The sequence below is a fragment of the Zonotrichia albicollis genome, chromosome 1 (assembly GCF_047830755.1).
Source record: "Zonotrichia albicollis isolate bZonAlb1 chromosome 1, bZonAlb1.hap1, whole genome shotgun sequence".
NCBI lineage: Eukaryota > Metazoa > Chordata > Aves > Passeriformes > Passerellidae > Zonotrichia > Zonotrichia albicollis.
The window spans coordinates 42423121-42445631 of NC_133819.1; the positions used below are offsets into that span (position 1 = coordinate 42423121).

The 22511-nt window shown below is 36.5% G+C and overlaps 1 protein-coding gene across 5 annotated transcripts in view; it reads left to right on the plus strand.

Moving 5' to 3' along the window:
- ANO10 (anoctamin 10) overlaps positions 1 to 22511 on the plus strand; it is a 127333-nt gene that overhangs the window by 17029 nt on the left and 87793 nt on the right. For all 5 annotated transcript variants that reach the window (XR_012579989.1, XM_074539268.1, XM_074539270.1 and 2 more), the window contains 2 exons: positions 1569 to 1760; positions 3849 to 3977. Coding sequence is in view for 4 of the 5 variants with exons in the window: in XM_074539268.1 (XP_074395369.1) it covers positions 1569 to 1760; positions 3849 to 3977 (321 nt within the window). In the remaining variant the exon portion in view is untranslated. The remainder of the gene's footprint in view (positions 1 to 1568; positions 1761 to 3848; positions 3978 to 22511) is intronic.

The window sequence follows — 22511 nt, forward strand, 5'->3', positions numbered from 1 at the left end:
CAGTTACAAATTTCTTTAACATTGTCTCAGACTCCTGTTTTCCTACACAGAGTTTCATAAATTGAGTAGGAGAAAAAGAAATACTTATTTACCTCATACTCTGCTGTTTCAAAAGCCAGTAGGTATCGGGCAAGGAAATGAGAAGCGTGAGGAAGCAGTGGGAATACTGTGCAGTTACCAGAAGGAGGAGCACAAAGGAAAGCTCTCTCTCTGCCTGCAGTGCTTGTCTGAGAAAATGATGGCAGTAGCAGATGTGTGGCTGCCATTCCAGTGGACATTCCTGCAAATGTCCCCAAAGAAGGCCTTAGTAAAATTTAGAGCTTGCACAAAATGTTTCTGAGAAAAAAGTCTTAATGACTTTCAAAGTTAGGTAGCTGCTCATAGTCTGGCCTGCAGACTGGTTTGTGAGACTGAACTATGCTGTGGAACTCCAAAATGAGCTCAAATGAGAAGTACAGTTAATGAGTACCCTATGTTGATTTGTGAGCTTGCAGACTTCTACTGCCTCTCTGTTTCCTAGGAGAAAAAAGCACTAGGTGTTGGAGAGGGCAGTCAGTTTAACAGCTATGATGGGCAAAAAAGAGTAGAGAACCATGTGTCTGATGCAGGGAGCCAAAAGCACTTTCATGTGGTTCTTGCAATAATTTCAGTTACTGTCAAGTCTTCATAATTTCAGTTTTGAGAGAGAGGACAATACATGTGTCTGTGTAAATATGAGATACCTAGATCCTACTTTAAATTTGTGGTGTTTCACCATCCTTTGTTAATGAGCACTTTTTCTTTAAAAGGGGTTGGTTTGGTTCTTTCATAAAAAAATTGCTGCAATCATAGCAAACTTATTAATACTGCAAAACTAATATGCAAATAAATGTATGATCACCTACATGTGAGTACTTAATCAGCATTTAAGTACCTACATTCTTGGTTCAAAGATCAAGGGATAAACCTATTGGGATTTGTTAAATAGGGTTTTTGTTTGCATTAATTGTTCCTTTCAGATGCTAGTGCTGCCTTGTAGATTTCAATCTTCAAGTGGTCCACTAGCTCTGTCCTGCCCATTTTGAAATAAACAAGCAGAAAAACCAGAAAAGATTTGCCTATCTACCAGCCTAGCATTCTGGTTAGGTCTTTCATGGACAGTCTCAAATGCTAGGACTTTTATTGCCCCAGTGCTCTCAGGAGGATGTTCTGCCAGTTGAAATGCATGGTGCTGTTTTTCTGTTCCTCACTGCTCCTTCTGTTACTGTTTAACTGAGATGCTCAGAAACCCACATAGGTTGAATGGGTTTATGTAGTTACTTCATGTGATAAGGATAGGAAGTGTGGCTTGCATGAAATGCATTAGGCAAAAGGAAAGACCTGGGCCTCCCCTTATGAGAAGTTTTTAGTGATTGAATAATTCCAAATTAATTGGATTTAAAAAAAATATTTTTCTTGTCTATTATCAGCAGTCATTCCTAAACAGCTGATTTGGGATGAGAAAACATGTTTACAACTGCAGTGCTATTTCTGTTTTGTCATAGTTTTTTGTAGGTTAAAGTTGTTCTTATATTTCCTCTGTTTTTCAGGGTACTTTTGATGATTACCTGGAGTTGTTCCTGCAGTTTGGCTATGTGAGTCTTTTCTCATGTGTTTATCCACTGGCAGCTGTTTTTGCAGTGTTAAACAACATCACAGAGATATATTCTGATGCCTTAAAGATGTGCAGAGTTTACAAGCGACCATTTGCAGAACCCACAGCAAATATTGGTGTTTGGCAGGTAATTTTTGTCTTTTTTTTTTTTTTTTTTTCTATTCATTTGTTTAAAAGATATTTCAGCATCAGCATGAAAGCTTTGTGTTTGTCCCATGAGCCACTTCAAAGTTCAGTAGGTACTTTGTTCTCTTCAATGCCTTGGAATATCATCTGTCCAACTGTATATCCCAGTGATATTTTTGCTGTGGTTTTTGACCACATGCCTTCTAGCTGCCTTGGGAAAAAAAGCAAAATTTTTGTTTAGTTCTTGTATATGTATTGTACTTCTATTGCAACTTCAACAAAGCAAAGCTTCCAGCTACTGTCCAGTATTCTTTATAGGCAGTGTATTTTAGAAATGGTAGCTTCCGATGCTATCTCCGAAGTGTGGAGTGCAGCAGGAGTTTCAAAAGAAATGGAAGAATAGGTAAGTAGTTGGATTCCTAAGCCTGGCGTGTGGCTTATGCACCCTTGGTTACTGGTGCTCAAGCTGACTAATTTGAAAATAACCTGGACCTGTGAGCAGGAGCTGGAACTTTCTGCACAGCCTGAGCACTGTAGTGTCTAAACAATTTCATGGGAATAGTACTGGGCTAAGCATTTTCTGTCCTCACTTGTTTGTCCATGCAGTCATGCTGCCACCAGCTATTTTGGGGCCTGTGGAGAGTGCTGCATCAGTGAGCTGATCCTGAGCAGAATTTTCTGGAGTGACTAAATTGCACCCAGAAACTTTAGCATTCCATAATAGCAGTGCTTGATAAGGGAATGTAATAAAGTTGGGGGACATTTCTAGGAGATGATTCATATTGTAGTTTTATTTGACAGGTTTTCTAATGTTATGTAATGGAGATAAAGGGCACAGTGAGCTAATGGATTATTCAGTTTGGCGGGGTTGTAAATGTTATCAAATGAAGCAAGTGAGAGGTGAGAAAGGAAATCCTGAAACGTCAAGTTAAACATATAGTAAAAACATGCAAATCAAGGATTCTGAGCAATATTCATTAGACACATACATTGATATTAATGAAGGGGACTTAGAGGTGAAGTCTTTTAATAATTATAATCTGATTGCATTTTAACATGGCATGTACTTTCTCAGTCCAGATCTATGCTGCCAACATCTTAATGCCATAGCTGCATTGACCACTTGTGTAACCACCATTGTGTAACTACCAGAATAATCAGGCTGTGGTCATAAGACACAAGTATAGCTGCAGATGTATTAATAGCTTTTTTTTTTTTTTTGCTAGAATAGTTTGTTTCAATCAAGGGAGTAGGCTGAAAAATTATGACATTACTACAGTACTGTAATTTTGTTTTATGGTGTCATTTTTTCAACTAATGGAGAAATGAATGTGCTTTGTGAATTAAAAATAACTAACTTTTCAAATCATCCATTTCATATGGGGAATAAGAGCATTTGCTGAAAGATTTCTGTTAAAGGAATACTGGAATTACTTTATCAGGTGAACTGAGTCACCAGCTTCTTGTCAAGGAGAAAGTTATTTCTGCTAATTCATTGTGACAGTCACTACAATTCTGTGTCAGTCTTTCTCATTCCAGACAGGACCTTGGAATAAGTAACCATTATACTGCAAATGCAATTGTTAAGCTGTATTAATATTTTCAGGCATTTTGTGGGAGCTCTGTAGGTAAGAGCTTCTTAGACTTGTGCTATTGCGTGTGTTTAAATGTAAATCTGTCAACAAATCTCAAGTGGTTATGATTTTAAAAAGGCATTCTGAACCTTTTCCTCTTAACATTCAGACAGAACCTCCAAAGCCAGTGTTAGCATTACTAGTTCCTCTTGGAACTTTGCACTTTTTCCTTTATTCTGAAATAAGTTTGTTTGGGAGTACAGCTGTTGTTGGGAGTGCCTGCTGTTTCATGTGTTCAGGTTACAGCCTTGCTGTGGTCTTGTCAAGCTGATGAGATCTGGACTGCTTGCAAAACAAGTCCTGTGCCATAGAATTCAGAGGATAACTGAAAATAAGTTAAACTTATGGGTCCTCTGAGGCTTTAATGAAGAGAGAGGTATCATGCAGAGCAATTTGGGGACTAGTAAGCTAGAGGTAATGGTCATAACTGTAAATATATTTTTGTTTTATTTCAGTTGGCCTTTGAAACTATGAGTGTAATATCAGTTGTTACTAATTGTATACTGATTGGAATGTCTCCAGAAGTGGATGCCCTTTTCCCAGACTCAAAAATGGACCTTGTTCTGACTGTGGCATTGGTAGAGGTAAGTCTGCCTTCAAAAATGCATGTTGTAGAAAATAACCCAAACACCAGTGGAAATGATATCAGGAATTAGACTTTACCTCACATTCTATATTAGAAGGAAATTAAGATTTCCCTATCAAAGAAGTGTTTCCAAGTCTTTCTTTTTGATTTCTTTCTCCTCTGTGTTTTCATTTACTGTGAATGTTGTTGCTATACTTTCCCAGGCATTCCCAAGATACCAAGCATTTGTTGCTTCATGTACTTCAAGTATTTAGTAGTGCTATTTCAAGAAGCAAAATAATCACATTTTTGTGAACTGTTTATTTTTCTGCTTCGGTTGTGACCCGAGCACATCTTAAAAAGACTTACTACATAATCTTTATGGATGTATCCTGTAGGGCTTATCTGAAACAACTATGTGTCATGACTGTAAATATTTGTGATTGTAACAGCATTTGGGTTTAATCTTTTCCTAATTCCGTGTAGTAAGCACATCAGTGTCATACCTTTTCAGACATGGAGGGATGACTGTGGGTATTTTACAGAACTGATATTGCAGGACTTTGCCCTTATAAATCTTCCCTTCAGGGCTTTCTTGTATTGCATTACCTTGACTTTTTCCATTATTCTATTTTAGCTTTTAGAAACTGCATTATTTTTGTCATGGCAAAAGGTCTGGATTTTGTATGTGTAGTTACAAAAGTGCATCATCTTACAGAGGTGCATCAGGAATATTTATTTCTTATTTGTTCATTTTACAGGTATTAAGTGTTATGCAATGAATTATGAACTTGCTTTGAGTTTTATTTTCCAAGCCTTAAGGTTTGTAGAGTTAGCTGTAAATATGAATCATGTCAGCTGGTTTGCTGGAATTTACAGGCAGCCTGATGCACTCTTCTGTTATGCACATGTGGACATTTACATTGACCTCAGTGAGGTGTGGTTTTAATATAAAACTAATTTAGCAACTCAAATGTAATGATATAGCTCATTACTGGATAACATATCTAGAGAGGTGATATTTTGAAAACTGGATGAATAAATGTAAGCAGTATGGATTTCTGACAGCTCAGAGATGGGGCTGTTTTTGATTTTGCTTGCTGCGTGCTAGACTGTTATCTGTTTAAATGTGAAGCTGGCTATTTGATCTCTAGGCAGACCTCTGTTGCTTGGTAGACCAAAGGAGAATACCAGCACTTTTCTCTAAATTTAAATTCTGTTTATATGTAACCCTTTAGGGAACATGAATTGCAGCACAATAACTAGGTAGCTCTTGAACTCCTCAATGTTGTATCTCAGATTATCTATAAATACTGTGGAAAGGGAGATTCAGAAAACAAAAGGAAGAAAGTTTGGACAGAAAAGGTGAATTAGTACTGAGGGAAGGAGAGGGGAAAAATGGTGTCTTATATAGAGAAGCACCTTCAGTGAAGACCACCAATCTATAATTATCATTATATGAAGAGACTGTTGGAGGCTAATGCTGGATAAGCCAGAGGAAATTAAAGGTATTAATTTGGTTAAAGAAAAGTTAAGTTTTCTGTAATTATTCTGCTTAATTAAAAAAACCCAAAACAACCAAACAGCAAGTCATAATGCAGTGGTCAGAAAAGATCTATTAAATAAGTTTTGATTAAAAGTATCCACTATGCCTGGTGATTTAAAATATGCCAGTCTCTGATTTTTTTTTTTTTGGATGGTTGTGTTTCTGTTACTACCAGCTATTTATTGTCTGAGAAAACAGAGAGAATAAAAAATGAACATGTGAGTCTTACAGTATGTTTCTGGAGCATAACGAGCCATGTGGTTTTTTTTGGAATGTTGTTGGTTGGTTATAAACAGTTTCAAATACTCAATGTGAAATGTAAGACTTTTGCTATCTCCTTAAGGGCATTCTTTTTGTACATTTTAAACAGTATTTAACATCTTCACAGGTGTGAGGTTTGGAGTTTTTTTGTTGGTTTTAGTTTTTAAAATAGATCTTGGTTTTTTAAAGAGAGCTCAAGTTATACAATATTGAAAAAAGTTTCATAACACAAATTTTGAACTTTCTAGAGTCAAAAATAGTTCTCCAAAGTGAAACACATTTTATACAGAAATTTAATTTTAAGAAACTATATAAAAATGAGCACAGCAAACATGAGTTTTATTTCTGTTGAAAATAATTTCAATTGTGTTGGCAGTTCAACCTGTTCTTAGTTACAGATTTATTTTTTTTAATCAGAAGTTCTGTTGTACATATTTCAGGTTAAAACATTGATTACAAAAGGTTCAAAGAAAGGAAGATTACTGGATGCTGTGGGGCCATGAACAGCAGCAGTATAGATTAATATCAGCTTCAAGAGATGAGAATGTTTTTGCTTTTGTTTCCTGTGAATTTATTCCCATCTTACCTGTTGCACTGGGATTTTCTTTTACGTGGTGCTGATGAACCAGATCAGGGAATTGGTGTGGGAGAAGCTGTCTGACCTGTCCACTAGGGAGCAGGGCAGGAGCAGCAGTGTGTGGGACATACACAGCAGTGCTGGATTAAATTTGCGGGACTTCTGCACCACTGAGCCTTTCTGCTTTATGTCTCACTTAATCTATAGAAATATCTCTGAACTATGAAAGGAGCCCAAATCTCATGTATTGGCAGTATTCTCATGCACCTTTCTCTATTTATGATTAAACTCTGCATTTCAGTTGTAAAGAAATATTCAGGAACAGAATATACTATATTAAAGTTTTAGGACAAACCCGATGCATCTAAAGTATGTCAATGTCAAGGTAGGAAAAAATTCAAATGTGTCAGGGTGTTGATAGGAAAGTGTTTTAGATCACCTAGCAGAGATTCAAAAAAACATGATACAGGTGAGTTATTTTATTTTCTGATGTTTACTGCAGGTGAAGATGAACATTTTACTGTGTGTTTGCACTATTTTGACAGCATCTTGGCAGGCAGTTTGAAAATGTTGAGAGAAATTTCTTTGAATTGGCTAGGTGTATTTTCACATGTTCTGTTGATGGGGTAGCCTACTTAAATCTTAGCTGTCTTTAAGTATTTTAATAAGTTTATAGTAACTGAAACTACAGCTGAGTATTTATATATCTGTTTGATGCAAAACTAAACAGAAAAGCACTGTTGCTGTCAAAGCCAAGGAAAGGTATTAGTGATGTCCTGATTTTTTTTGTCCTTTTTTTTTAATGCTAGTACTTTTTAATAATAGTAATACTCTTCTAATGGAAACAGCTTATATGCAACATTTAACACCAAACTACTGAAGTAACAAAGAATTGTGTGTGTGATATTCTTGTAAGCATTCAGTACCCAGCCCCTACTGATTTAAGCGAAATATTTTTTCCCATTAACAGCTCTTTACTCTGATGCTATCTACATTTTTGGTGGGAGTATTCTGTTCTGTGAGCAAAGTAAATGTTAATTAGAACCCCACGGGATAAAATATTACCAATTTCAAAATAATGGCAAGCATTAAAATAATAAAGTATAATAATAATTTTTAAAGTATTAAACCAGTCTTTTTTTTTGAACAGTTGACCTATTTTCATCAATTCAACATCTGCTTCCATGGCAACGTGATTTGAACCAGGAGCAGAATGATGAAACTCCACTCTTTTTCTTATGGATGGATGCTAACTGAGTGCAGCCAGTGCAGTTTTCAAACAAAAAGAAGTAGCTGAATGCCCTTAAAGCAGGAAACAATATATCCTTATTAACCTAATTTTAAAACAGTTGTATCGCATTGTGTGTTTAGTTATTCAGACTTCACCATAGACACAATTCTGATGTGAATTCAGGTGCAAAGTAGGACATTCCAAGCACGTGTCTGTGCTTGTGTGAAACTGTTCCAGATCACTTCTGGCTGCCTACACTGATTTGAACCACAAAAAAAGGAAATAACTGAAGAAACTTGGTTCATAGCTAGGGAAGTAGGTTAAAACAAGTGTAACTTTAATTCTGCAGTGCTTTAAAAAATCTTTCTTGCAAAAATTGTTGACAAAGTTTTGTTCCTGATGACTGTTTCTTTTTAATGTGGACTCTGATAAATTTAAGGAATGCAAATTAAATCAGTGTCAGAGCTAATCTAAGAGTTGAGTTCAAGAAATCAGTTGTACTCTTAAGTACAGCTTTTAAACAGTCATTTTTCCTTCTAACAGTACATCAGTAGTGGTGTTTTGAAGCAGTAGCTGTGAAGTACAACTCCTCATGAATATGTCGTAGCCTTGAAAAGCAACTCATGTATCCAGCCCTGAAGAGCAGTAAACTAATGGAAAGCTTTTTTGCAGAAGTGCATTTAGCCTGGATGTTCTACATCACATGAGGGATTTGGTAATTAGCTTGGAAATACTAAGTGGTACTGAAGGTCCTTCTTGATAATGGTAATATAAAATCTGACAGTACCATCGAAAAATGATTTTGGGAAGAATGTAATCAGCTGTGCTGTAGAAATGAGGACCTTTACATAGGGACATGGGTGGTGTATTTGTAGTAAACATGGCTTACACAGTTGGTCTGGGTTGATTTAATTTCATGGTGTCCTCATAAGGACATAGATCTTTATCCGCATAATAGAAAAACTTGTATTGAAAAGTCAGTTCTGTAAGAAGTATGGAGTAGAATAAAGGAAGTAATCCTTTCTTGAGCTTTGCTTTTTCTGAGTGAGGAGGAGCTGATGGTTCATTTATAAGAGGCTGGAAAGCAGGAATCGTAGTGTGTCAATGAAGCTGATCAAAAGTCAAAGTGATTGAGATTGGCATACAAGTTTTCTTCAGAATTCCATTTTATTAAGTGTATTTTTTCATCAAAGGCCTCCTTGTATAGATTAGAAGCTCTTTGAGCTTCTGCTGAACAATCTTGGTGTAGTAGTCTCAACACTCAGTCAGCTCAACAGTAAATTTGACAGTTGTTTCTGAAATGGTGTGCCAGAGAAACTGGGAAAAACTACCAGAGTCAGTTTGAATTCTAGTAGATGACAAGGTGTATTTATCATCTAGTTCTAGGCAGCACTGCAATTTGCATTCTCCACAAACTTCAAAATCAGTAAACATTGCATCCTGAGTGCAGTTGAAGATCTTTGGATCCACTTTCTGAGCAAAAGCAAATTTAGGTCGATTGTTGTGTCAAAATTAAAGTATTTCCTCTTTTTTTCCCCTTTAAAATTTCTTAAATGTTTTGCAACAGATTTCAGTGCAATCTGTTTTCTCCCAGTGAAGCTGGGTAATTTTGTTTTTTACAAAACAGTTCTGGTTGAATTATTTCCTGGCAGTAATGTACATGACTCCGTTCCGGCCAGGTGGAAGTGAGGCATGGTCCTGCATGGTGTAGTGTGCTGCATGTGTGCAGCAGACAGCTTTGTTCATCTAGAACTCATGAGTTTGGGATTTAGAACATATGTTAAATACACATTTATGTAAGGATCAACTTTAGTAGAAAAGCAGCTGGGAAAAAATCAGAAAAATAGGCTGCATCAGCATACACACATGTATGAATCCTTTGATACTGATGGAGTTACAGAAGCTCTAAGGTTGAAGCATAACAGCTGTGCATAAAATGGTGTTTTTGCTAAATTATTTCTGTGCTATTGCCAGATACTAACATAGGATAAAAGAGCTGCAGAGTTTCACATGGGGAATTAAAGAGCAGTATAGATGGAAGGGACCCCTGGAGATTATTTGCCCAAACCTTCTGTAGGACCCTTGATTAAATTCTCAGTGTTCTTATCAAGATAAGCTAAGACTTGAGCACTACCAGTAGGGGAAAGTCAACCACTTCTTTGGGCAGCCTGGTCCACTGGTTAATTGTTCTTATGGCAAATAATAGGGTTTTTTTTTTTCTTATGGGAAGAAAAAAGTTTCTCTGGTGCAACTTGGTAGCTCATGACCTCTTGTTCTTCCACTGTGCAACTTTGTGAAGAGGGTACCTCTGTCTTCTTGAAAACTACCTGTTAGGCCCTGGAAGAATGTGATTAGATTTTACCCACCCACCCAAGCCTTTTTTTATCTAAATGTAACAAACTGAGCTCCTTCAACTTGTGCTCATATATCAGGTTTTTCAACCCTGTATATGACTCTTCAAGAGGCCCCATCCAAATTTTCAGTCTCTGCTTTCCAAGTTGTCAGTGCCACTTAAAAATGAAAAAGAAAAGTGCTTTTAATTCATGCTTATCCCTTTATATCTTTCTGCTAATTGCAATTGGTATTCTTTCTTCATCTTCAATGTATTTGCTCTTTAGTCAGAGAAAATAATTTCTGGGAATGTTAGGCAAGTTTTTTAATGTTCTTACTGCTGAATGGCAACAGTTTTGAGGTATCTCTCTTTCCATGTATTAATTCATTTTTGTGTTAATATGTTTTTTCCAAACTGGCATGTATACATATATACTACATTGATAACCTGAGTGGTTTGAGATAGAACTATAGAGTTCTATAGATAGAGTTTGAGATAGAACTATAAGGTAGGGTACATAGGGGTGAATATTTGATGCGCAGTTTCATTTTCTTCCTAATAGTTAAATGTATATGAAAAAATACTAGATTAATTACTGATAATGAGAAAATATCAATTAAATATAATTAATAATAAATCTGTTTTTAAAAATGGTTCATGCTAAGGTGAAAACCTTACTGACAGGTTTATGGTTCATTTTTTGGAAAATACTTGGCAATTTAATTCATCAAGTATTTTATTTCATTGAAACAGACTTCCTAGCCAAGACTTATCTATGCTTGGACATGGTGAAAATGGAAAAACATAGCAAAATGGAACAATGCAGCATTACTGATGCTGAATATTAAAAAAGGTTAATGCAAAGCAGTAGTGATTTCAATTAACATATTGTTCTGTTCTAGATACCCCTACCTCAGCTGCAAACATTTACTATATATATATATATATATATATATATATCTGAAAGCCCTTCTTTAAAAATCAAATATGTAATTTTTTTTAATACAATGCAAAATAGTAATTTGATTTTTTTTCCTCTGCTAGACAGGTAAGCCACTGCAGTTTATTCCTAGAATTCAAATTGTGAGACATAGAAATAGTTGGGTATTTTAACTTCAAGCTGAAACCCTGGCAAAGATTTCCAGTAGTTGCTGAATAGCCTCAGTGTGAGACTTAATGAAAACTTCTAAAGCTATAAAGACTTATATAAAGACTATGTCTAAAGACTTTACTAATTCTGCTGGTTGTTTACTTTACTGTTTGGGAATATTTTAAGAGTAAAAATGAAGTCAAATGTTACAGATTGTTCTCAGGGTTTGTTTTTTTTCCTCACCTTCAGATGTGGGGAAAGATTCATGGATTTGTCTGTATAAAATTTTATAAATGTTAGCGGCTTCAAGAAGCCTCCTGCAACCATATCAATGAGTTAAAAAAAATTCCAGTTTTTCTGGTTGTACATTACTACAGATTGTATTTATTTGCAAAATCAGAATTTATCACAGATCTTTTTATTGCCATCTACTGGTTCTTTTGAGATATTAATTCTCATTTAGTGTTGATTTTTTGATCACTCTAAATAATAAAGCTTAATGCCAAAAGTGTGTCAGAATGAAGACAAACACTAAAAAATTTGAAGATCTAAATAAGTTTTGTTCCATAGCTTTCTGCTGGCATAGAAATGAAAATGCATGTTAACATCTATGCTTAAATAGTCCAACAGATTTTTGAAAGTCTCAGAGCTTAAAACAGTATTTTCCTATTTGTGACTAATTTTCTTTTGTTTCTCCTTATTTTCTGTTCTGTACTCAAACCCTTCAATTTTCAGGTTCTCAATCTGCTATGTTTGAAATTGAAAAATAATCACAATGAATTGTGCTCTTCAAACTGTGTACAAGCACTGAAATGTATTGAATAAATGGGCACATACAGTAATGTGTAGGACAGCAAGAAATCAAGGTACTGCATCAGGTTTTTCAACCCTGATAGCTGGAATGTGTTAATGTATTTTACTACTGTGTCTGCCCCAGCTGGAGCATTTTGACAGTAATGTTCATTCCTTGCTGGCACAATTCATTCAGAATGTGATTTTTATCTTTAAAGAAGACAGTGTGCAAAGGATGTCTGAGCTAGAGCAGATCAGGGGTCTTTATAGGCCAGGATCCTTTCTGCAGCAGAAGCCAGGGGAAGAGTAAATTAGTGTAACCAACTATGTAGTCTCGCTCTTTCAAAGTTAATTTCCAGAATCTGGTGATTTCCAGTGTAACCTGTCTAATAACTGAAAATGGTCTGGCCAGAGCTGCCTGGGAAAGTGTGCAATGCTTTTATACAATGGTGTACCTACTTTTTCAAAAGAATTTGAATTATACTCTGGTGAACTGCTAGTGAGGCAGCTAATGTTGATATACTCTTGGCATCATAAGTAATTACCATATGTATAGGTTCTACCCTGGATTTTCATAAATTTTCTCTGTGGTTTTTCTTTTCAATTGTCTTTTCTGTCTGAGAAGCATTTTTAATTCTTAAGTTGGATTCTGTGAGTGTGGTTGTGACGTTACAGTGAAGGTTAAGAGCACAGGAAACCTTCTCACTGTGAGAAAACCTTGTAGGTGTCTTTAGTAGAAACAATGATAGCAAAAGGTAATACTCTCTTCTTGCTGTCAGCTGGGTGGTGGTAGAAACAGGGAGCCACAAAGGTGTCAGGTGCTAGTCAGCTAAAAGATCTGAACTTTCCAGAAGGGTACTTCAGTGTTCCTTCAGTAGGAATCAGAAATGGATGTGCCTGAGATGGTGCCATTCCTCAAGAATTACCATTATCTGGTAGATACTGCTGTATTCCTATTAGGAAGGTTGGATGGGGGAGATACTGTAGGAAGAGAGCACATTTCTTAACTATGCTAATAAGGGCTTCAGAAGTGTCAGCCTGGAAGAACAGCAGGAGAAGACAGAGTAAGAATATTTTTTCCTGTTTCTTCTGGGATTGTGCAAGGATGCCAGAATGACAAAACTTCAAAAGGGAGGATGAATAGAGAACAGATCTTTGCAGACAATTACAAGACATTTTAGAGAACTCTCTAAGAATCAGACATTCAGATCTCTTTAAAACCCACTTAGTTTAATATTTCTCAAAAAGAAGTTTCCTTTAATGTATAAATATTTCCAGCTCAAGCCTGAATATGCTGAATACACTTCCTTGCTGGCAGTTGGAACTTGAACGTCCAGACAAAAGCCAAGTTAATACCTATTAATATTAATTGTTTACTTTCCACTTGATTACGATTAGTAATTGTTTAATGACAAGACAGAGTATGAACATTCAAAGCCTTCTTGCTTAGCAACCATTTCAAGACTAGCTTAGCATTTCATGAAGCTGAATTGTTTTGTTTTGTAAATAATGTATTAGTTTATTCTCTTAAATTATTTAAATAATTCTCTGCAAATGTGCTACCGTAGCTGCCAGCACAAGCCTGAATAATGGCTTTTCCTAGGAATCTGTGAATAGGTTAGAGCTACAGGGCTCCACTGTATATCTATTTATCCCTGATGCAGTTTGCAGCAGTGTTACTTTGTATTGTTCTTACTAGAAGTGTTCTCTTTTTAGAGACGGCAATGTTTTCCTGCGTCCAGGAAAAGTTTTTTGTAATTTCTTTGTCTAACATGCTATGTTTTGGCTGGTTTGTTTGGTTTTTAAACTGTGTTCAGGGTTGAACAATAAATGCACTTTGTCATTTGTATCCTCTGATGATTAACAGTGAAAATGAGTGGCTCTGGGCAGGCAGGGTAGAAAATGTGGGGTTTGCAGTTGCAGCTGGAAAAGAGATGGAGAATAAGAAACCACTAAAACTGACTATAAATAGCAGGAGAAAGCCAGTCAAACACGTTGGAGTCTCTGTATTGTTGATTAGATATAAACACCTCTTTACAGAAAGAGTCTTAGTAATGTAGTATTGTTGCTCACATGTTTCCTTGTTAGAAAATTGCAGGAAAATTTACCTTTCTTGTGCTAAAATTCTTTGCAATAACTTCTGACATTCTTATTTGGAGTGTTAAACCTTCAGGATCAACTTTGGTACTCCTGTTGTTGACTTTTTTACGTACTTGCTTGGTGTTATAAACATAATTAGTAGTCATTTATTGGACACTTGCAGCGTGAGTTCTACAGCGTTTTATTTTTAAATGAGTGAAATTTGTTACTATAGTTTTTACCCTCCCAACCCTTTTTTTACAAAAGCTATGAAGAATCATGTGCTGGATTCATGAAAAAAAATATTTTTCCAGTTGCTTTGTTTTGTTTTTTAAATGCCACCTGGCACACTTAGATGAAAACTGATTTTGGAGCTCAAATTGTGCAAGAAAATAAAGCACTGGATTGAAAGGCTACAGCAGAGAGTTTGTTGGGGGTTTTTAATAGTCTTGCTGAAAACATTTTTTTAAACCCAGGCTGAAGATGGTCATGAGTCATGCTAGAAAGTAAATGTCAAAAGAACTGGGGCTTAATTATTTTATTTGTGCACTGAATTTTTATCTTACAGTGGAAGAGAGTGTCAATCCAGATTTTCACTCTTCTGATCAGAAGAAATTAGTGGAATGATATGTAATTTTCAAAAGGATTTTTCATGTGCTGTGGCAGTGTGCAAGCTGTGAGGTGTGTCCTGCTTTTTTCATGCCTCAAACAGTCCTTTTGAAATCAAGGGAGATTCCTCATGCTTGCCTATAATCAGCTAAATCTCTACAGTGAATTACACAAAGGAGATACAGATAGATGCTGCTGAGAATTCATAAACCATAACATGTTTGATCAAGGTTAGCTTTAGTCAGAGGATTTGTTCTGTGATGAAAAGTGTGTGTGTATGTGCCTGGTGTATGGATTATGGATAAACCAATGTCAAATATTAGGGTATCTTTTATTAAACTTGCAGTATCATTTGTGATACTGCAGTTAATCTGCATCTCAGCATATTTTGTATTTTTTCAGAAGTTCATAACGACTGAAAAATCTGAGACAAACTTCTTTTAGAATCTAATGAAATGAGAAAAAACCAGTTTATTATAGGAAATGTTTAGATTTTTGCTCTTACAGCTTAGCAAATTAAATTATTGAATTCAAATACTTTTTTTGTTCTCTTAGCTTCTAAGAGTCGGTTTAAGAAAAATGTTATTCCAAGAATGGTTGTAACAGAAAAATTATAACTACACCTTGAATTATAGAATGTTGAAAGCACATGGAAGTATCAGTCCATGCTAACATTGGTTCCATTTGGCAGTCCTGCTTCACTTCCTGTGTAATTTTAGTAATTGCAGGACGAAGCAGGAGAAATGGGATGGGTATTAGTGTGACATCTTTCCAGTGGTCTTGATGCCAGTTTAACAAACTAATTCTGTAGAAAGTCTATTACATTATTTTTAAAAACATGAAACGCATACATAACCGTGATTTGAGGGTGAACTCATTACATGTGAGCAAAGGAGTCCACAAAACAGTTTATAGAGTATTCCTGTCAGTCCTCTTGTTTCTGTTTCAATTCCTGTAATTAGAATAGACTGTAATGACTTCTAAATTCTGTCTGCAGCCTGTCCTTTAAGAGTCAAGAGCACAGCTGGCAGTGAGAATGGGATGTAGCCATATTCCTCCCCAAGGAGACAGCAGGTGGAAAAGGGATACTGATACCATTATGCTAATAGCTTCATGAACTGGTCTTCCATAAACTTGGAAGGTCCTGTCACAGCCAGATAAAGCTGACTCTGGGTATGTCAGTAGGAATGAGTGGATCTGCCTCTTTAGGATTTGTAGTTATTTTGGTGCTTATCTTGGTAGCTGCATGTAGCACAAAACATACTGGTAATTTCCTGTGAGACCGCCGTTCTTTGCCAATGGGATGGTATTGTATTGGTGTGCTTGGAATTGCCAGTTCTCAATTTGCTGAGTATGGGTAGAGCCTTGTATCATTTTGTTCTGTTTTTATGAGTTTTGCAAATTGATGAAGTTTTCCAAGCAGCCTCAGGTGCTGTGATGGCTACACTAAGACCTAAGCTAGCCAGAGAAGTTAACAGTAATGCTGAAGAAGAAATATTAGGAATGCACCTCCTCATATGGATGCTCTGTTGCAGTATTTTAATAATTTTATTCTGGTTTAGATCTTTAAAATGAGAAATTTCAAATGCACTGAGTTTTAAGCCTGTTTTTTCATGTCCCCTCCCATCACTCCCTAACTGCTCCTGAAGGTGGGGTGAATAACAGTGTTGGCATCCTGCTCTTCCTTCCCACCCTCCATGCAGATTAAACTCTGAGATTGATAGTGTGTGCAGTCATGCAGTTTAGGTACAAAAGAATTTCTGCAGCAAGGGACCAAAAGCTGTGTGTTGTGAAATGAATTCTGAAGCTGAAGTGTAGGAGTATATGCTGCTTCAGAATATATATATACAGCTGTATGATATATTTTATTTTACACTCAAATTTTAGCTAGGGAAGCTAAATGTAAGACTTGCCTTTCTGCCAGAAACTGAACAAAAAGGAGGAGGAAATCCAGTTTCCTTTGCAATGTCACATTGCATTAATAATGGCACCTGCATCTTGCTTTGCTCAGCTTCCCTCTGAAGACGTCTGAGCTGCAGAAATCTAGTGCATGATAGGATTTAGTCTTGGAAGCCATAGAAAGAGACAGATGCTTCTTTTTATCCCACAGAGTAATTGTGGCTAATACATGGAGGAAAAAAAAAGCTGTATTATGGATTCTTTTAAGAGTTTGGGGGAAGACTTTAAACTTTGTTCACTCTCTTTCAAACAAAAGATGCCCCATCTCTTGTCATTTTCTCTTAGTGCATTGTGTCAAGACATTGCCCTTGTACAATTATAATGATGGATTTTGCTGGTACAGAAGTGTCCTTATGCACGTGTATGCATTGTATAACACAGAATGGTAGCTTCAATATTTTGGCAAAAGGTCAAGACCGAGAGGTAAATTCATGTTAGATTCCTTAGGCCTACTGCCATCTGCCTACTGCCATAGCTATAAACTGCACCTTTGCCATTGGTAACTTTCTAGTGTCCTTTATATTATAGAATTTAGCTACATTTGGAAAACCAGTGTCAAAACCATTCAGGGCCCAAGAGGGCTACCTGATGTTTTGTTGTGTAACTCAGAAAAAGCCACTTTTGTAGGCCAGGACTCAGGTGTGCATCATTCTCCCTCTGCTTCTGTTGACCCCATTTTTCATCAGGAGAAGTTGAGGGTGCCTGTTTTGAAGATGGAGGAGCTGCAGTACCATGTATCAGCTCTGCCAGTCTGGCTGACTGGGGAATGAAGATTCAAAGTGTTTTGTAGACCCTGCCTGAAGTTCAGTGTATCTAACTTTTCTTCAGCTGCTCTGAACCCAGATCATGCCATCTTCATCAGACCTGCACCATGTGAGATTGCTGACATAAGGACTTTGAGCCGTGCAAAGTAACCTATTTATGAGCTTTCTCTTCTTGTGATTTATGAATTTTTAACCAAAATCTCCCAAGTACAAGTTAAGCTGGTTGATACTTTTAGCATAGAAAAGTCTTTAGTCACTGTTCCTTTCATGATCACTTTACAGCTGCTGTTTCCTAAATCGCATGAACTTCTGTCTTTAAACTTTTCCTCACAGATCAGTTTTTTCAAAATAGTTGATTTTGTTCTCACCAGGGTTGTCTCTGCTTTTAAAATTATGGTACCTGAAATAAGCTACAAGTGCACATATTTCTGAATATAAAAAGGTTCAGGTACATCCTGTGTTTGTATGTGATGCTCTTTTTAGCATGTAAAAAGGTTTTTTGTGTTCCCTGCAGTAACCTTGTACTGAATATTTCTTTTTCCTGAATTAGTGCTACGCATCTTCTAATGTGTAGCTATGCTGTCTTGTTCATTGTGACTGTTTCCTCCATTTTTCTCTTTAGTAGGACTGTCTTTTCAGTTTTTCAGAATTGCTGAATTCTAATTATGCTCATCAGAGCACTTGGATTTCTCCTTGCTTGGTATCATATATGTAGTTCTTAAGCAAATTTTCCTGTTTAATCACTAGAATTGTCAGTGAAACTGTTGAACCGAAATCCAGTCCTTTGCAGATCTTTGTAGGCCCCCACAGAATGAACATTCCAGCCTAATAGTTGTCAACAGTTACTATTGGAGGGCTTTTTCTTCCAGTCATCTGTGTGTTTTCCTATTCAGTTATTTGGAGTATTTTGTAAGTAATACAACTATTAGAGAAGTTACATTTACTTTTATTGTTGCTTCTGAACCTGCTTTTCAAGTTTATGCATTTTTGCACTGGTTTCATTTCTGAATGGTTTTGCAAGGAATTTCAGAAATATATATTAATACCGAGTTTCTAGCTGTCAAGTTGCAACAGGACATGTGATTCATCCTCTGCCACTGTTCTCTGAATTATAACCATTTACTGTTACATCAGGGCATGTGCATGATAGGCAGAAATCACACAAGAAATGTTTAAATGGAGGCAAAAAATTGATTTGTTGTTGTTTTGGTAGAGTTTTGTTGGCACTTGCACTTCCAAAGAAGCTTTCCATATGAATTCTACCTGGTGGGCTTTAGGCTTGTCAAGTGAGAAAGGATAGGGGTCTGTTTTGTGAACTGGTGGTGCACCAGGATTCCCTAAGCTCACCTCTACTCAGAACAGACAGGGGGTCTGAGGTGTTGCTAAGCAGGCAGTGTTTTGTGGAAGGTGATTAGTGACCTCTCCTAGCAGAGTCTCCTTCATTATCCCTGCAGGGAGGTTGCAAGCACACCATGGTACTGTCACTGAGCTCTTGAGTCATTAAAAACATAGGGCAAGCTCTGATCTGGCCACACAGATAATTCTGTTTCATTAGTACTGCTGAATATGTGGAAGTATGTGCCAATACAGAATCACTGTCCCTTCAGACTCCTTTTCATGTAATAACAATTTGTTGCATTGCTGTGTTAAAGTAAGAGGAGAAGTATGTGGATGGGAGGTTTTTGCCCATGCTTGCTAATATAGAATAGAGCTGTTTTATTTTAAAACTAGATAGCATGTTAGTCCTCTGTTATGATATGTTAGCATAATATTTAGGAATTTTTGACAGTGTTAAGTCTGGCAGTGTGTGAAGCTGAGTTGCTGCAGATAAAGTATCTGATGCGTTGGTAATGTCTGGGCAGTTATAATGCAAATCACTGCACAAACATAGGTCAGTGTTGGTGGTGGTTTCTGTTATCAGGTCACTGACTGGTATTTAGAACTAGAGAATAAATATTCTTAGGGTAGAGAAAGGAAATGCAGTAGCTTAGAATGAAAAGAACACAAGCATTCACTCATGATTTTGGTAATCAAAGGGCTTAGCTAAGTGCTAGCGTGTGGTGGAGTTCATTATCTCTGTATTGGCATACTTTTTCAACAATCATAAAATCTGACATTATGCTAAATTTGTTCTGTACCTTTGACAGTTCTATTCTGTGTTGATAATCATATTTTTATCTCTGGATTCAGTAACAAAGCCACCACTCATGCCCAAGATAAATTTTGTCATCTTCAGTGAATAGCTTTCAAAAGAGGTTATAGATAGACTGTTAGTGGCTCACTTTTAGTCAGGAGGTATTATGAGAGTAAGATTTTTATCCTGGGGAGGGGGTGCACAGAAACTCTGAGTATGGTGGGTCTGACAGTGGTTTTACCACTAGAGGGCTTATTTGTATAACAGTGAAGATTGTTCTGGAGAAGGGTGCATTGAGACAGCTTTCTGATGCTTCATATGGTCCAAGAAAAACAGATGGAAGTGTGACGTTCAGGGGCTGGATATCAGACTACAAAGTCAAGAATATAATGAACTAGCTAGTTCTAAACTCAGAAAATGAAATAAGAGATGGTATCTCAATCTGTAACCAAACATAGAGGCTGATTAGAAGGAAGAATAGAATGCAGAAAATAAATTCAAATATCCTGTCAAAATTGTGTGTTTTAAGAGTTTTGCTGTTCATTTGACTTCTGCTTAAAGCATAATTTTTTGGACATAAGTTGCATTGTCTTTGTTTCTATTTTTCTTTTGATTTTCATCACAGCTGAACATTTCTTCATTTTTGCAGTCCACGCTGGCGTGTGTGTTTCTTTGGGAATCTGCTTAGTACGGAATGTGCCTGATTCACAGTGCCAATGAGAATCCCAGTACAAGTGTCCTCTCTTTCCTTTTCATAGAGCGTGAGTTGTAATGGCAGAATATAACATCTCTTTTGGCACTTTCCAAGAGTCTCTCTTTTGTTTTGAAACATTGCTTGGCAGTTGCTTGGCTTGTCAGTACAGAATCTGTGGAGACAGCTTTCCCAAAAACTGCCACTAGCTTTGGATTTTTGCCTGCATATGCACTTAAATTAATTTTTGCAAAACTAGAGTTCTTGGTCTGAGTCTCTCCTTTTGTTTAGATACTGCAAATTCTATTTAATGATTCTTGAAATGTGCAGTTGTCATTCTGAGTTTTACATCTATCATTACATAGTATGGAATCCCTGATAAAGACAGTGCAGCTTCCTCTATTCTCAGTAATCTCTAGATAAAGTGTGGTGGTTTTTCTTGTTTTGTTTTTTTTTTTTAATAAAAGGTACATTCAATTTGGCAACAAAACAGTTGATCATATATATTGGAGCTCTTGCTGGTGCTGGAAGTAGTTACACAATGGAGAGTTTAAAGGAAAATTTGACCGGTTATCCCCCTTAAAAAAAATTAAGGCAAAATTTTATATTTTGAAACACATACACAAAAAGGAATAGTTATCTAGTTTTTATGTCCATCTTGTTCACTAATGTTTCTTTTCCAGAAGAAAAATCTCTTTGGAAGTCTGATGTGCCCAATCACTATAAAACTATATTTCTGTGCAGATAATGTTTTTCTCATTGGTGTAGTGGTTTGGTATCACAAATGCTGTGGCCACAGAACAAGTGGTCGCATGCATTGCGTTTCCGCTCCAGCTTGGCTCATAATAGCTGTAGATAGATTTGTTTTTTTCTTTTTCCTCTTCCTGTTCCCCAACTGTTTTCAGAATCTGTAGACAACAGTGACTTCTCTCATAAGTATCCCTGACAGCTGTAAGACCCAGATGCCAAGTTCAGGCTCGCAAGCCTTGACCTGCTTTTGGGCTTCTTTTCTGGTCTTTTGGCCGGCTCCCCTGCTGGTTGCTGGGGCAGCTGCAGAATCGTCTCTGGAGCCGATCGATGCAGGGCTGGCTCGTTCTCAGTGTGATTCATCGCTGTTGATGCCACTTCTCCTAGACTTAGCTCAGGGAGAATTGTGTTTATAATATATTCCAAGAGCAGGAATTCTTAAAATTCTCAGGTTACTGTGATTACAAATACTGACTTTTAAATTTTCTGACTGTAAATAGAAAAATTAGTTCTGCTTTTCTTAGAAGGAAAAACAGTCTGAATATTAGTACAAGGCATAAAGAACAGCAATCCTCCATCCTTTCATGGTTTTGTTGGCACTAGCTTTCTGGATAGAGAGAGTGACAGTATTTTCATTGTATGAAATATTTCAGTGACTTTGTAAAAAGCAAGTTTGTCTGAGACTTGTTTAAAATGTCTTAAAATGAATGTGCTTATAATTTGAGGACCAGAATATATTGAATGTGTTACCTATTCATGGATTCAGTATCAGTAGCTATGCATGAAGAGTGTCTAATCTGGTTTGGAAGAGGCTCTGTAGATTATTAAAGGGAAGAGGAGAAGCAAGTGTGTCAATACAGGGTGTAGGGCCAGGTGGTATGTCTAAACCTTGTTTTAGACAACTGGAATTTATGAAAAAGAAACGATTTATTATTTTTTTAATCTCAGGAAAATGTGAAGTTTTAAAATCCAACAAAACAACTGAAATTTAGTATCATTGAAGTCCCTTTTAGAGTAAGAAAATACAAGTAAATGACCATTGACATTGGAGGTGAAGCTACTCATGTCTAGAAAAACAAAAAATCAGCCCTTCAGTGAGGATTACATGGTTGCACATTGGCAGAGGGTGTGCAGGGTTTTAAGAAAAGCTGCTGTAACCAGATAAACATATGGAGAGGTTATTTCAATGCCTGTAGTTGTATTTCAGAGCAGGAGACAAATACAAATGGAGGTTACAAGAAGGAGATATTAACTTGCTAAATATCTCCAGAAATACACACTGTAATTTACACAAGTAAATTAATTCCATGCTGTAGGTAGTTTTTAATTTTATACTACTTACAGTGTAAACATTAGTAACAAAAAAATAGAATAAACTCACTATTGTGAATGTGAATGCCAAGATTTTATTCTAAGTGTAATTCAGAGCTGATTTCATGCTAGTGATTTGTGTCTCTTAATGAGAATACAGTTTTGCAAGACCTTGAGTGTTAAAAAATTACCACACTGACAGTTTTCTTTCTATTAGCCAGTTGTAAGTATATGTTCCCAAATTAAAATTCTGTCCATACCTATCTCCAGTTCTGAGATATTCCCTTAATAGAGTAAGCCTTCAGCCTCTCCCTTCTGGAAATCTTTTAACGTGGTGTCAGGTTTTGAATCTCTGTGTTGGTGAATGTTTGAGTCTAGGTTTCAGCTCTGTCTATGAAGACGTGTAGCAGAACACTGCCTTTGTTTTGCA